The sequence below is a fragment of the Mustela nivalis genome (genome assembly GCF_964662115.1).
Source record: "Mustela nivalis genome assembly, chromosome: 3".
Lineage (NCBI taxonomy): Eukaryota > Metazoa > Chordata > Mammalia > Carnivora > Mustelidae > Mustela > Mustela nivalis.
In genome coordinates, this window is record NC_139022.1 from 175,642,714 (window position 1) to 175,655,652 (window position 12,939).

Here is a 12,939-nt window from a genome sequence, read left to right on the forward strand (position 1 = left end):
GATCCGCGTAACCTGGAGCTCGGGCTCCGTGTGCATGGGGAGCGGCTGCGGATTCGGCCGGTCTCCACAGCCGGTCTCCACAGCCGGTCTCCTCAGCCGGTCTCCTCAGCCGGTCTCCACAGCCGGTCTCCTCAGTCGGTCTCCTCAGTCGGTCTCCACAGCCGGTCTCCTCAGCCGGTCTCCTCAGCCGGTCTCCTCAGCCGGTCTCCACAGCGGGTCTCCTTAGCCGGTCTCCACAGCCGGTCTCCTCAGCCGGTCTCCTCAGCCGGTCTCCACAGCCGGTCTCCTCAGTCGGTCTCCACAGTCGGTCTCCTCAGTCGGTCTCCACAGCCGGTCTCCTCAGCCGGTCTCCTCAGCCGGTCTCCTCAGCCGGTCTCCACAGCGGGTCTCCTTAGCCGGTCTCCACGGACTCCTCGCTGCCGGAGCCAATGAGCTGCGCATGCGCTGGCTTGCCGGAGGTTCCGTCCGGTTCCCGCCGGCGCGGCTATGCGCGGAGCGGCGGCTGTGGCCCGCCGGGTTCAGACGAGAAGAGCCCCCGCGGCTGGCGGCCTCTCGCTCTCCCCCTGCCGAGAGCTTCTTTCTCAGGCGTGCCGTCTTGCGGCTGCGGAGCCCGAGCCGCGGTGGGGCGCGCGCTGGACCCGGTCCGGGCGCCGGGGGTGCGGCGGGCGCGTTGGCGGAGCCCGAGCGCTGCTGGCTGCGGGCCCGGGGGAGCCCGGCCGGGGTGTGCGTCCGGCGACGGGCACTTCTCAGGAGGAGGCCGCAGGCCGGGGCTCTCGTACAGACAGACGAGGACAGAAACGAGCTCCAGTCCGGCCGAGCGGCGAGGCCTGGCGGGGCCGCGGCCTTCTGCCCCGTGCTCGGGCCGTCGCTCCCCTCCGCCCGGGGTCCCGCGGGGCCGAGTCCGCCTCCGAGAGCCGCTGCTCCCGCTGCCGCTGTGTGTCCGGCCGCACCGCCCTCTCTCCCGGAGCACCCCGGGCTGTGCCTGCCTTTCTCGCGGCTGAGCGGGAGTTTCGCCGGGGACGGCCGTTCTTCCTTACCTTCCGGGCGGCAGCCGTGGACCCGCGAGTGCAGCAGCCCGTCCCCGCGCCGGGGCCCTGGTGCCGGGGTGCTGACACGGTCTCGGTCAGCGTTACGTGGTCTTCCTCCGTTGCCCGTGAAATAATGCCCAGTGTTGAAAACTTCTGCCTTTTTAGATACTGTTCCTGATTTTTTAAAATTTTGCCTTCTAAGGGAAATATCAGTCGTCAGGAAGCCGTTAGCATGATTCCTCCGCTGTTACTCAACGCTCACCCGCACCACAAGGTACTGCGTGGGAACCTGGGAGCGGCTTCGCGGGCCGACGCCTTTTCTTGATGCTATTCCTAGGGCTTTGTGGGGGTTTTTTTTTTTAATGCCTTTGATAAAGAATGCTTTTTTTTTAGTATTTGTTTATTTATTTTTGAGAATGCTGTGTTTTATTTTAGGTTCTGTTTTTTACATTTTCATCTGGGTTTCTCCTCTTTTCAAGTCTGCTCACTGAAGTGTTTACTGCGCAGACCGTGGGCCGCGGCCTTGCCTGGCTCAGATAGATGGAAAATCACCATGAGCTCGGCCTGCCACCGTGTCGCCCGCGAGCGCCGCTTTGTGCTCTTCTGGCGCGCTCATGCCGTGGTCATCCACACAGGCCCCGGAGGGCAGATGCTGGCCTGTCCCTGCTTTTCCAGATGCGGGAAAGGAGGCAAAGAGACTGGCCGCAGCTGGCTCAGGGTGCGGCGCCAGCAAGTGGCCGTTGGAGGCCGGGAGTGGGCTGCTTGTGCGGCTGCTGGCAGTGTCCCTGCTCGTTCTGCCCCGAACGGGGCTTCCCCTGGCCTTTGGGTCAGTCTGTCGTGTGGAGCGTTTTCCTCCTGAGCCCCCAGAAGTCAAATCCATCACGTCGTAGAGTCCTTCTGTAAAGAGGTGTTTAAGTGTGCAGAGCAAAATACTAGGGTGACTCATAAAATTGTTTTAAATGAAGTGTCAGCTGTTTGATTTCTTAAAACCTCAAACATTTCTTGCTTTTTAATAGATCTTAGATATGTGTGCAGCGCCTGGATCAAAGACCACACAATTAATTGAAATGTTACACGCCGACATGAGTGTCCCTTTCCCAGGTACGCGTTGCCCCGCTCCGGGGAAGGCCAGAGTGCCGCTGGGCTGGGTGGACATGGCGAGGACGTGGTCGCACTGCCCGTGGGTTGGGTCTTGAAGCCTTCTGCGACAAGACCTTGGGTTTCTGTCCCTAGGAGTAGGACTGGGCATTTAGCACGCCACTGTGACTAGTTCCCAAACCAAGGTGTTTGTACGTCGCGGCGGGGCGGTGGCTTCATTTTAGAATTCTGTGGGTCTTCTGTGAAAGCAGGTGGTGTTTATTCAGCCAGAGTACGGAGACTTGCGTTTGTGTCTGCAGTAGTATCATCGCCAGGCTGGGTCTCTGTGTTGTTTGGTTCCGCGGTGACTCTCAGCCCACGCGAGAGGCAGTAGAGCGTCCTGAAGAGCTGCTGGCAGGTCCGCCGGCTTCACATCCCGCCGCGGTGGGCGGCAGTATTGGGCGTCACCTATGAAATGGGCACCAGTCCTGGGCTTACGGGTGCTCTGAGCTTGCAGAGGGCTCAGGCCATGTCAGCGATCCAAGTGTCGCCGGTGCTCCTTTCTGGGGGTTCTCTGAAAATGCCTGTCTGTGGTGGTCTTACTCTTTGAATGTTTTACCTGCGTCTGTTCCCCGTTCCTCCGTTCAAGCCACCTGCTCTCCTTCTGTTCTGATGGGCATGCTGGTAGCTTAGTTCTAAGTTGGGTTTTGGGTGTTTTTTGTTTTGGTTTTTTTTTTTTTGTGACAAATAATTTTCTTTAAAAGCCTTCTTTATTATTTTCTATTTTTAATTATTTTCCCCAAATCAGTGGTAAAGAGCCTCTTTTTATTTTCATGGTTTTGCATTTCATATTTTTTTAAGAGCAGTCTCGATTGTAAAATGTTTTTAGGCCATGCGATCCTTTTTGCCGGTGCTAGAACCAGAAGTGAGAAGGGGCAGCACCCAGGTCTTAGCCAGAGGTGAGACCAGAATCTTCCAGGCGGCCTTCAGAAGGAGCCTGGGCCTCACCCCAGAAACGCGATTCACAGATTCGAGAATGGAGGCCCAGCCTACATGGGCTGTAGTTTAAACACTTGTCAGGGGATGCTGTTGTTTTCTACCCCTTTCTCCCCCCTACCCCCCCAGTCTCCATTTTGTTACTAATAGAAAAGATGTTTTTGGCATAGTAATTGTTACAAAGTGAATAATTCAGTTATTGAAAAAATAAGTCTTGTAGTTTTAGAATTTTATGTGATCATAAAAATCTGTGCTGAGCCGTCTTTTTGGACTACTCAGCTTATTCTGGTTAATCTGATGCTTGGCTCTTAAGTTTGGTGGATTCCTGCTTCTCACCTGCCAACCAGGAGCTTACGTATTTCAGAAAATTATTCTGCTTTTGCTGTGTTTCATCTGATGGTATAATTTTATGTTCTCAGAGGGGTTCGTCATCGCGAATGACGTGGACAACAAGCGTTGCTATCTGCTCGTTCATCAGGCCAAAAGGCTGAGCAGCCCCTGCATCATGGTGGTCAACCACGATGCATCCAGCATACCTAGACTCAAAATAGATGTGGACGGGAGGAAGGAGATTCTCTTCTACGATCGCATCTTATGTGATGTCCCCTGCAGGTATTTGTCATTTGGAGACCAAAAAGCCTACAGTCCGCTAAGGAAGTCAGATCAAATGTAGACTAATGTGAATTGGTACGCAAATACCCACGGAGCTGTACACATTGTTCTTGCGGCAGCCGGTGTCAAGACATAGACTCTGTGACCTTAAATTGGGAGACAGACGCTCAGAACTTTAATGCCACCGAGCACAGCAGAACGAGGGTACGGCGCGAAGAGACACAGGGTGGGATGGTTCTGTCGTCTTCCCGAGGGTCAAGGAGATCACCGGGAGGGTGGTAGTGTCAAGCTCTTGACTGTAGTCATTCTAGGAGGAGTGATTGTTGGGAATGACGGTTCCTGCCAAGCGCCCGCATTCCTGATTCCGCTCATTACGGAGGGGTGGGGGGCACACTGGGCTTTCAGGAGGAGTTTCTGTTCCTCAGCACAGTGCAGTTCAGGAGTTCAGACCTTTGAGAAACTCACTGTGCCTGTATTTGTACACATACATTTCTTCCAGCTTTACGTGTGTATGTATACCTGTAAGAGAATTTTATGGATTAACTGAGTAACTTGAGTTTTTTTAAAAAGAAAAGGAGAAAACTTAAGACCTCACTAAGTTCCCAGAGACAGTGACGTAGGCCATGGTCACCTAGCGAGCACAAGGATTTGTTGAGCTCAGAGTGTAGAAATCACCATAAAACTCAGCACAGAATGCAGTGCTTAACGTGAGACATCCAGTACCACACTCCATCGCGTTTAAACTCAGTGTGAGAGCTGTAAGTCGTTAGTATGAATGGGATGGCGCTTTAAAATTCCTGCAGGAGCGCCCTGTGAAATAAAACTTAAAATGGGTCATGAGCCACTGTTGTCTGGTTCTCCTTTAGATCAGATGTTTTCCCATTCCTGTGCTCCTTTGACCAGAAACCTGTAACTTCTCGTGTCATCTTGGAGAATGCAGGAAACTTCTGAGCACGGAGCTGTAAGCTGAGGATATCCTAACCATTATGGTAGAATTCTAAGCCACCACTGTACCAGCACGGGATGTCACTGAAAGCCGTTGTATCTCATAGGGCATTTTCCTCCTGCAGCCGCGTCCCCCTCAAGACAGTTAACTAGACCACCCAGGGAGATTAAATGCTACAGAAAGCCAGCAGATCCAGGAATTACCCCCGAAAAAAATGGGTGGTTAAGGTCAGACGTGGACAGAAAGATGAATCGATCAAGTCTGTATTATAAAATTTACATGGAAATAATTTCCATTAAGTGAAAGTAGAAAATCAAGTGTTTAACTGATGCATAGAAAAATCTTGATAAAGAAGTTAAATTGGCTTAATTGAATATGCTGTGGAAAATCCCTTATGAGTATAAGTTTATCATTATTCACGTAAATCTGATTAAAATGCCACCATTGATTAACCAAGTTGTTAAGTAACAGGATCCAAATGCCTTCACGTTTCTGTGTCATAGGTCTGAAAATTAGTTTTGCTGGTATTTCTCTCAACTGGAAGCAAATTGATACCTCTGTAATTCTTGAATGAGATTATCTGTTAGAGTTCTGTTATTTCCTTATCTAATTGAAAATTTAAGTACGATTTAAAAGTTTAATGTCATTAGTGTCCCCAGAGCAGAAATAGAAAGTTGATGGTAGTTTGTGAGGATTTAGATGGTGTCCTAATTAGCGTTTATAGTAATAAAAATACCCACTTTGTAATTAGCTTATATATGACATCATTGTTAACTCTGATCGGTCTACCTGGACAGTTTTTAAGTTCTGAAATACCTTACTTCCTAGTGGAGATGGCACTATGAGAAAGAACATTGATGTCTGGAAGAAGTGGACAACCTTGAATAGCTTGCAGCTGCATGGGTGAGTCGGGCTGGTCTGGCAGGCTGTCCCACATGGAGCAGGGGAGGGCACTGCATTTGGGGACAGCATTGGAGCTGGGTTTGTTAATGGTCATGGTGGAGAGAGGTTGCATATGTATCAGAAGGCGTTTTTAGAACTCTTCGGAGTGGTAAACTGAACACTTTGTACATTTCAGGTACACGTTAATTAAAAATGTCTTTTTATGACAGTTTCCTATAACATTTCAGGATGTCTGTTTTCCATGAAGTGACCACTTAACCTTTTACTCTCTTACTCCTCTTTCTTCTCTTGTTTTCTGTTCTTTCATGTTGACTTACTTTGCTTAGCATTTTGATCTCAAATACTGTGGTTAAAGACAATTTGGAAAATTCTTAGAAGTAGAAGAAAAAGATCTCGTAAATCAGATAACTTCTGTAATGTCTGGGGCGCCGTGGGTAGGTTTCTGTGCATCGGGACGGTAGCACACCAGTCTCGAGTGTGTGGGGTACACAGCTGTGGATTTTTTCATTTGACATTAGTGTTAGGCATTACAGAATTGTGGGTGGTCTATACTGTACTCATGAATATTCACCATAAACAACTGCAGCGGCAGATTTTGTTTTTCCGTTAAATACTTTTTAACTGTTTGTGAGTTAGATACTAGGATTAGAATGTACGAAGGGACCTAAGTTGTTTATAGAATGAAAAGTCAAATATGTGTACAGGTGTGGGGGCTTTTTCATGGTGAGACTTACATAATACGTTGACTTCAGTCGGCTTTGTGCTTTGCTTGCCGGCTTGTTGGGAAGGACGTAGAACAGTAAATGTGTTGTTTACATCGACGTTTTGGTCGATATGAGACACCTCGTATGGCTTTATTGTAACATCACTGAAGACCTTGAGTTGTTTTTGTGAGAGTTGTTGATTTTGTATTTTATTTTAAGCATGTCGTAAGAGCTTGCAGTAAGCGTGGCAGAACGGGTGGTGTGTGTGCTGCGTGGGTGTGTTTAGTTTTGGGGTGACCAAGTGTCTGACCCTTAGCTTACAGCTGCGGATCGCGACGCGGGGTGCAGAGCAGCTGGTGGAAGGCGGTAGGATGGTGTATTCCACGTGTTCCCTCAACCCCATTGAGGACGAAGCTGTCATAGCCTCTTTGCTGGAAAAAAGTGAAGGTAAGCGTGTGGGACACGTTAAACACGTCGTTTACTGCTGCAGTGTATATGCACGTAGACCTTTTCTGGGCACTTGCTAGTGTGATTAGCCCGGAAGCCCTGAAGTGAGCTGCCCTTGCTTACAGCGTGCTTGTACAGCGGGTTTCTCCTAGTCGATGAATTACAAGGATTGCCTCCTTGGTATCTCTTAGGTTTGAAAGATTTGGTTAGTCCTTACCACAGTGGTTTTTTTGAAAAAAATCTTAGTTATAAAACACTTGTAACTTGAAGTTTACCGTTGTTTCAACTATTCTCAAATGTGCATTTTGGGAGTGTTGAGAACACTCACTTGTTGTGTGGCCAATCTCGAGCGCTTTATCTTGCCAAGCTGAAATTATGGACCCATCACAACTCCCTGTTTTCCCACCCCATTGTCCTCTTTTTCTTTTTTTAAATTAATTTATTACTTACTTATTTTTTAAGATTTTGTTTATTTGACACACAGAGAGATCACAAGTAGGCAGAGAGGCAGGCAGAGAGAGAGGAGGAAGCAGGTTCCCTGTTGAGCAGAGAGCCTGATGCGGGGCTCGATCCCAGGACCCTGAGATCATGACCTGAGCCGAAGGCAGAGGCTTAACCCACTGAGCCACCCAGGCGCCCCCCCCCCATTGTCCTCTTTGCTGTCTCTGGAGTTTGATCACTCTCGGGACCCTACAGGTGGAATCAGAGCGTGGGTGTCTTTTTGTTGACTGGCTTATTCCAGCATCCTGTCCTGACGTTTCCTCTGTGTTGTCACGGGGTTCAGGGTCTCCTTCCTCCAGCCCTAAGGGCTGAAAACGCCGGCTGTGCGCATGAGCCACATTCTGTCTCCCCACTCTTCTCTCCGTGGACACTTGAGGTGTTCCCCGTTTTAGTTCTTGTGACCCGTGCTGCAATGACTGTGGCTGCAGAGGTAGCTCTTGAGGACCCTGCTTTCAGGTTTTGGGGTGTATATCTTGTGGAATTGTCAGTGATACGATAATTCTGTTTCATCTTTGAGGTTCCCCCATTTTACATTGCCAGAACCCAGGGGTTCCCACTTCTGCCCTTCCTTGCCGGCGGGGCCCTTGTTACCTTCTGCTTTCTTGAGAGTAGCCGTCCTAGTGGGTGGGACGTCCTAGTGCATGGTTTCGTTTGGGAAACTGCACAGATGGTATGAAGTGTTTTTCAATGACTGTTTCCATAATGGTTTGATGTAAATTATTTCTTCTTATGTAAATTTTCACTGACATGTTAACTTTTCCCATCACACTCTCCTTAAAGCCAATAATGATGGATTTCAAACTAGGATTCCAGAGTAGAATGTTTCCACATTCGCTACACACGTGTGTATGAAGGAAGCTGGACCGTAAGCACCGAGACCAGTGTCCCCAGCTGTTCCAGCTTCCAGTTACCTCCTTTGCAGTGCTGACTGACCTGTGCTGTGTAGTTTGCTCTCTAGTTGTTCCCACTCGGAGTCCTTGAGATCGGTATTGAGTACGTTGTGTTTATTTTGTTTGGCTATGCTTAAGTTGGCCTGTGTAAAGGTGTGATTTCTAAATGGTGTTCTTTGCAGGGTCATAGTCTCTGTGTTTGTGGTGGGACTTCATTTCAGAGGCATCTGAGGAGAAGGCGGATGGCATTGAAAGGTGACTGAAACCGCAGGTGTCCTGTGCTGCATCATTTTCTTACTGGGCTGGTGGGGTTCCACTCTGGGTTTGCTGTGACAGCCATCAGGCCACAGGTCTCCATCTTCGTCTCTCAGAGGCTTCACATGTCAGCAGGGCTTCATGGCAGAGTAGTCCTTTGCTGAACCTTGCACTTGACGGTGACTGAGGCTCTGGGAGCAGCGAGGTCCCTGCCTGAAGGAGCTCAGACCTGGCTGCAGGCGGGGCGGCTGATGAGCGTTCGGTCTGCACACGCTGGGCCAGCGTTGCATCTCCTGACCCCCACGCTGGTCGGGAGTCCGTCACTGCTGAGCCCTGCCTGGGCAGGGGGTGCGGGACAAAGCCAGCTTCTGCAAACTGGCGCTATTAGTGTTTGCTTTTAGAAGGAAGGCAGTTCAGGTAGAGTAGTGCAAGTCCGCACGATGCTTTTGTCAAAGATTTCTTAGGAGGACGCTTCTGCCTTGAGGGCTCTCTTGCGTTGTTTTTATATTTGTCTGAGCGTCTGGTAGCTTCCGTGGGGCTTTGTTGTATTTTCCTCTTCCGTGAGGCTGTCCAGTCTCTGATCGGCAGCTGGAGGCATGTGTGGAGGATCCCACTGTGGCCCCATCTTGTAGCCTCTCATGATGTTGTTATGGTGGATGCGTGTTTTTAAAGCTGGACTGTTGTCCTATCCTGTTCAACTTAACTTGAACCTGGAACAGAAGGTTTACAGATTTTCAGTTCACTATAAATGTTACTGTTTGGCTGTTTACTAGATGGGAAAGCATGAAGACCCACGTCCTCTAACTGGTGTGTATCTAGAAGCCAGGAGTGGGTGGAACGCTCAGATCCTCTTGGCCTTGTGATATGTTCACGGGGTGGGGGGCGGGGGCGGCGGCGGGGGTGCGTGTGCCACTGCTGCGGGGCTCATGTCGGGTATGCCGCAGGCCGTGGGACTCCACAGCTGCTATGTGGCTCTGTGGCTTCACTGGCAGTAACTCACGTGCCACAGTGTCACTTGTTTTAAGAGTATGACTAGTGACCTTTATGGAGTGTCTGTGCACAGCCGTCCCCCCCTGGCCCCGGCGTAGACCGGTTCTGACCCCCCACGAAGCAGCTGTGTGTGCTCTGGCCTGTTCCGTCCCTGCCCCAGGAGCCGGGCCCGCTTTCTGTTGTATGGAAGTGCTCTCCCTGGGCATTTAGTAGAAATCAAGCTATATGGTGTATGAGCTTCTGCATCTGGAATTCTGCATTGGGCAAAATGTGGACTTTTTTTTTTTTTTGGTCCGTAGGTGCTTTGGAGCTTGCTGATGTGTCTTCTGAGTTGCCGGGACTGAAATGGATGCCTGGAATTGCACATTGGAAGGTAATCTTTCTGGGAGGACTCTGGCTCGTAAGAGCAGGAACAGCTGGCCAGGCTTGTCCGAGTCGTGAACATTTTAAAGCACCCCCGCTTTGGGGTAATGTCAGTAAATCCTACTGCTGGTTGTGCCATCAGCTTGGCTTAGAGTTAATTTCAGAATTCTGTTGAATGACAAATGGTACGATTCCACAGATATTTTTCTCTGGTTTAGGAAAGCTTCCCTGCCTTTATTTTGCAATTAGAAGTTAGCTTTGTGTATTTTCATCCTTATAAGTATAGCTGTGCTGTTTTTTTTATTACTGGCTGGGATTCAAGTTTCATTTCCAATATGAAACAATTTACTTTTCAGTTTTAAACCAGCAAAAACCTGAGACTTGTTTTTTAAAAAAAATCCTATATGGAAAATGCTCTTTTCCAAAATGACTGCTCTGTTTGTTAGAATACAGGATCCTCTCACTTCTCGCTCCCCACACAGTCTCAGCTTTGGAGAGCAGTGAGAGTTGGCGTTTACCACATCTGAGAGCCTTTATCTGGGATTTTCTTCTTCGAGCGTGTGGTGATGTGGAGTTCTGCCCTCTCCTCTTCCAGGTCATGACGAAAGACGGACAGTGGTTTTCGGAGTGGGAAGAGGTGCCTCACAGCAGACACACCCAGATCCGGCCCACCATGTTCCCACCAAAGGACCCAGAGAAGTTACAGGCGATGCACCTCGAGCGTTGGTGAGTCTGTAGGGCTTGAAGAGGTTTGGGAAGGCGGGGGGAGGGGATCTTCAGCGTTCCTGCAAGGCCTGGGCCGTGGGTGTGGCTGACTTCAGGTGTGCGAACTTGCCAGAAAGAAAGAAGTTCACATTTCCTGTTCGCTGCTGGCACTGAGTGTTCGTAAATACGGCAGGTGGGGAGGATCTAAAGGTTTGAACTTTGCGTGCTCCCTTGACTGTGTGCACAGCATGTGCCGGCCGTCCCGTGAGGGCTCCCTGAGTACTGACCAGAAGACAGGATGTCTCTGTCAAAGGTCGTCTTGCCAGTTTTTGTTTTAATTAGTATTAAAAGGATGTATTTTGAATCAGTTAAAACGTGTGCATTGCGGGTTTTTTTTTTCCCTCAGTCTTAGGATATTACCACATCATCAGAATACCGGAGGGTTCTTTGTGGCAGTGTTAGTGAAGAAGTCTTCAATGCCGTGGAATAAACGTCCTCCAAAGGTGAGCATCTTCTGAAATAACGCAGCATTATCACATAAGCTTTCTGTGCCTTCGAGGCAGACACTGGCAGAAGTTGGAGGAACCGTTTTTGAGGGGTGGAGAGCAGCTGAGCATGAGTGGGTGTGGTGGGGGCAGGGATTCATTTAAATTTTGAGTTTTCCAAAAAGCTGCAATGTCTTAAAGGGATAGATCCAGGGCACCTGGGTGGCTCAGTTGGTTAAGCAACTGCCTTCGGCTCAGGTCATGATCCTGGAGTCCCGGGATCAAGTCCCGCATCAGGCCCTCTGTTCAGCAGGGAGCCGGCTTCTCCCTCTGCCCCTCGCCCCTTTCATGCTCTCTCTCTCTCTCAGATAAAGTCTTTAAAAGAAAAAAAAAAAAAGGATAGATCCATGAAAAAGGCAGACTTGGGGGATCACTTTCCTTCTGCATCTCAAGTCCAGTTCTTTAATAAAAATTGAAAAGACATAATGACGGCCCTGTGGCCCAGAGTCAGAGCCCCCATGCTGGCTTCTGTGCTCTGTGCCCTGGGGCTCACTTGAGCCCATTGCAGATGGACAGAACTCCGCCAGCCTGAGGCCAGCCTGTCTTCCCTTTGGTCGTGAGGGATAGTGACAGGGACTTTGTCCAGGCCTGGCTGAAAAGGAGGCAGAGAAGACCCGAGCCGTCCTGATGGGTTGTTGTAGGAGGCCCTGGAGCAGGGAGGGTAGGTAGGAGGGCAGCCTTTGAGCCTTCCCATGTAATGTCTGCCGGCCTCCTCATTATCAGCAGGACATTTATTTCTCTAGTTCGTACCTCAGCCTTTCCATAATGTCAGAACATGGCTGGGATCACAGTCTGCAGGTCAGTATTTCTTTCAGATGAATGCTTACAAAGGAGCACAAAGAATGCTTAGACTTTGGAGAGGCAGAAAGGAAAGTGTTCCTGGGATCTGGCCAACCCACATGAACGTGTCCATGTCTGGCCTCACAGCGGCCCAGGAGTGGACCCGGCCCGTCCGCGCAGGCACCGTGCTGGTTGTGGGAGGCTGGAGAGGGTTCCGCTGTGTGTGGTCGTTTGGCTGCTCCTTGGCCCCGGACTCCTGGGTCGGGAGCTCCAAGCAGCACTGTCACTGACGTGTGTCAGCTCCGTGTGTCACTGCCGTGGTCACTTTTTGAAAGTGCACACAGGGGGTGCCTGGGTAGCTCAGATGGTTAAGTGTCTGCCTTCGGCTCATGATCCCAGGGTCCTGGGATTGAGCCCCACGCCGAGCTCCCTGCTCAGCGGGGATCTGCTTCTTCTGCCTCTCCCTACCGCTCCGTGCTCACGTGTTATCACCGTCTGAGATAAATAAATCTTTAAAAAGTAAAAATGAAAAAAAAGCACAAGGAAACAAGCGAAATTCATTTCAATAACTGGTTTGTCCCAATATACATAAAAGTTTACTGTGTGGTCTCCGTGCAAGTTGCTAGTAGGTCATCTTCTGTGTCTCTCACTGAGTGTTTGAAGCCACGTGAGGGCACAGCCGAGATCACTCTTCCTTGCGCTGGTCCTGTGGCAGCGGTGAAAAAGCTCACCCTGGGCGTTGCTCCAGCACCACGTGGCACGGGGGTGGAGCCGATTGTGTGTGCGCACCATAGGCTGCGCGGACATGTCTGTCACGGGACCGCCTGCAAGGACGAGCGTCAACTGTTCCCAGAGGCTGCCCGCTCCCTGCTTTGGTGCGCGTGTGGCTATGGAGAAGGGCTTGCTGTCACGTGCTTTTTCCATGATGATCAGCCTCGCCTTTCCTGTTGCTGCTCCGGCTCCTCGTTCCTCCCCGGAGGGACTGGGTGTGGGTCGCCTGCTCTGCATGCGGGCATGGCTCCGTGCTCCTGGGCTGCACGGCTGACTGAGGCGTGTGTCCCCACGTAGAAGTGAGGGGGCCCGCAGGCACAGAGCTGGCCCAGAGGGCGCCGGGGTTGGGGGGGGGTTTGCACTGGAGCTGCACTGGGAGGAACCGGGAGTAGCATTTCTAGGATCTGAGGGGGCGGGCAGGGTGAT

At 50.6% G+C, this 12,939-nt stretch overlaps 1 protein-coding gene across 1 annotated transcript in view; it reads left to right on the top strand.

Annotated features, from left to right (window-relative positions):
• NSUN2 (NOP2/Sun RNA methyltransferase 2) overlaps window positions 1-12,939 on the top strand; it is a 28,336-nt gene that overhangs the window by 7,838 nt on the left and 7,559 nt on the right. The window contains exons 5-12 of the mRNA XM_082724134.1: window positions 1,231-1,302; window positions 2,045-2,129; window positions 3,521-3,713; window positions 5,488-5,562; window positions 6,583-6,713; window positions 9,649-9,722; window positions 10,308-10,438; window positions 10,824-10,920. Coding sequence (XP_082580260.1) covers window positions 1,231-1,302; window positions 2,045-2,129; window positions 3,521-3,713; window positions 5,488-5,562; window positions 6,583-6,713; window positions 9,649-9,722; window positions 10,308-10,438; window positions 10,824-10,920 — 858 coding nt within the window. The remainder of the gene's footprint in view (window positions 1-1,230; window positions 1,303-2,044; window positions 2,130-3,520; window positions 3,714-5,487; window positions 5,563-6,582; window positions 6,714-9,648; window positions 9,723-10,307; window positions 10,439-10,823; window positions 10,921-12,939) is intronic.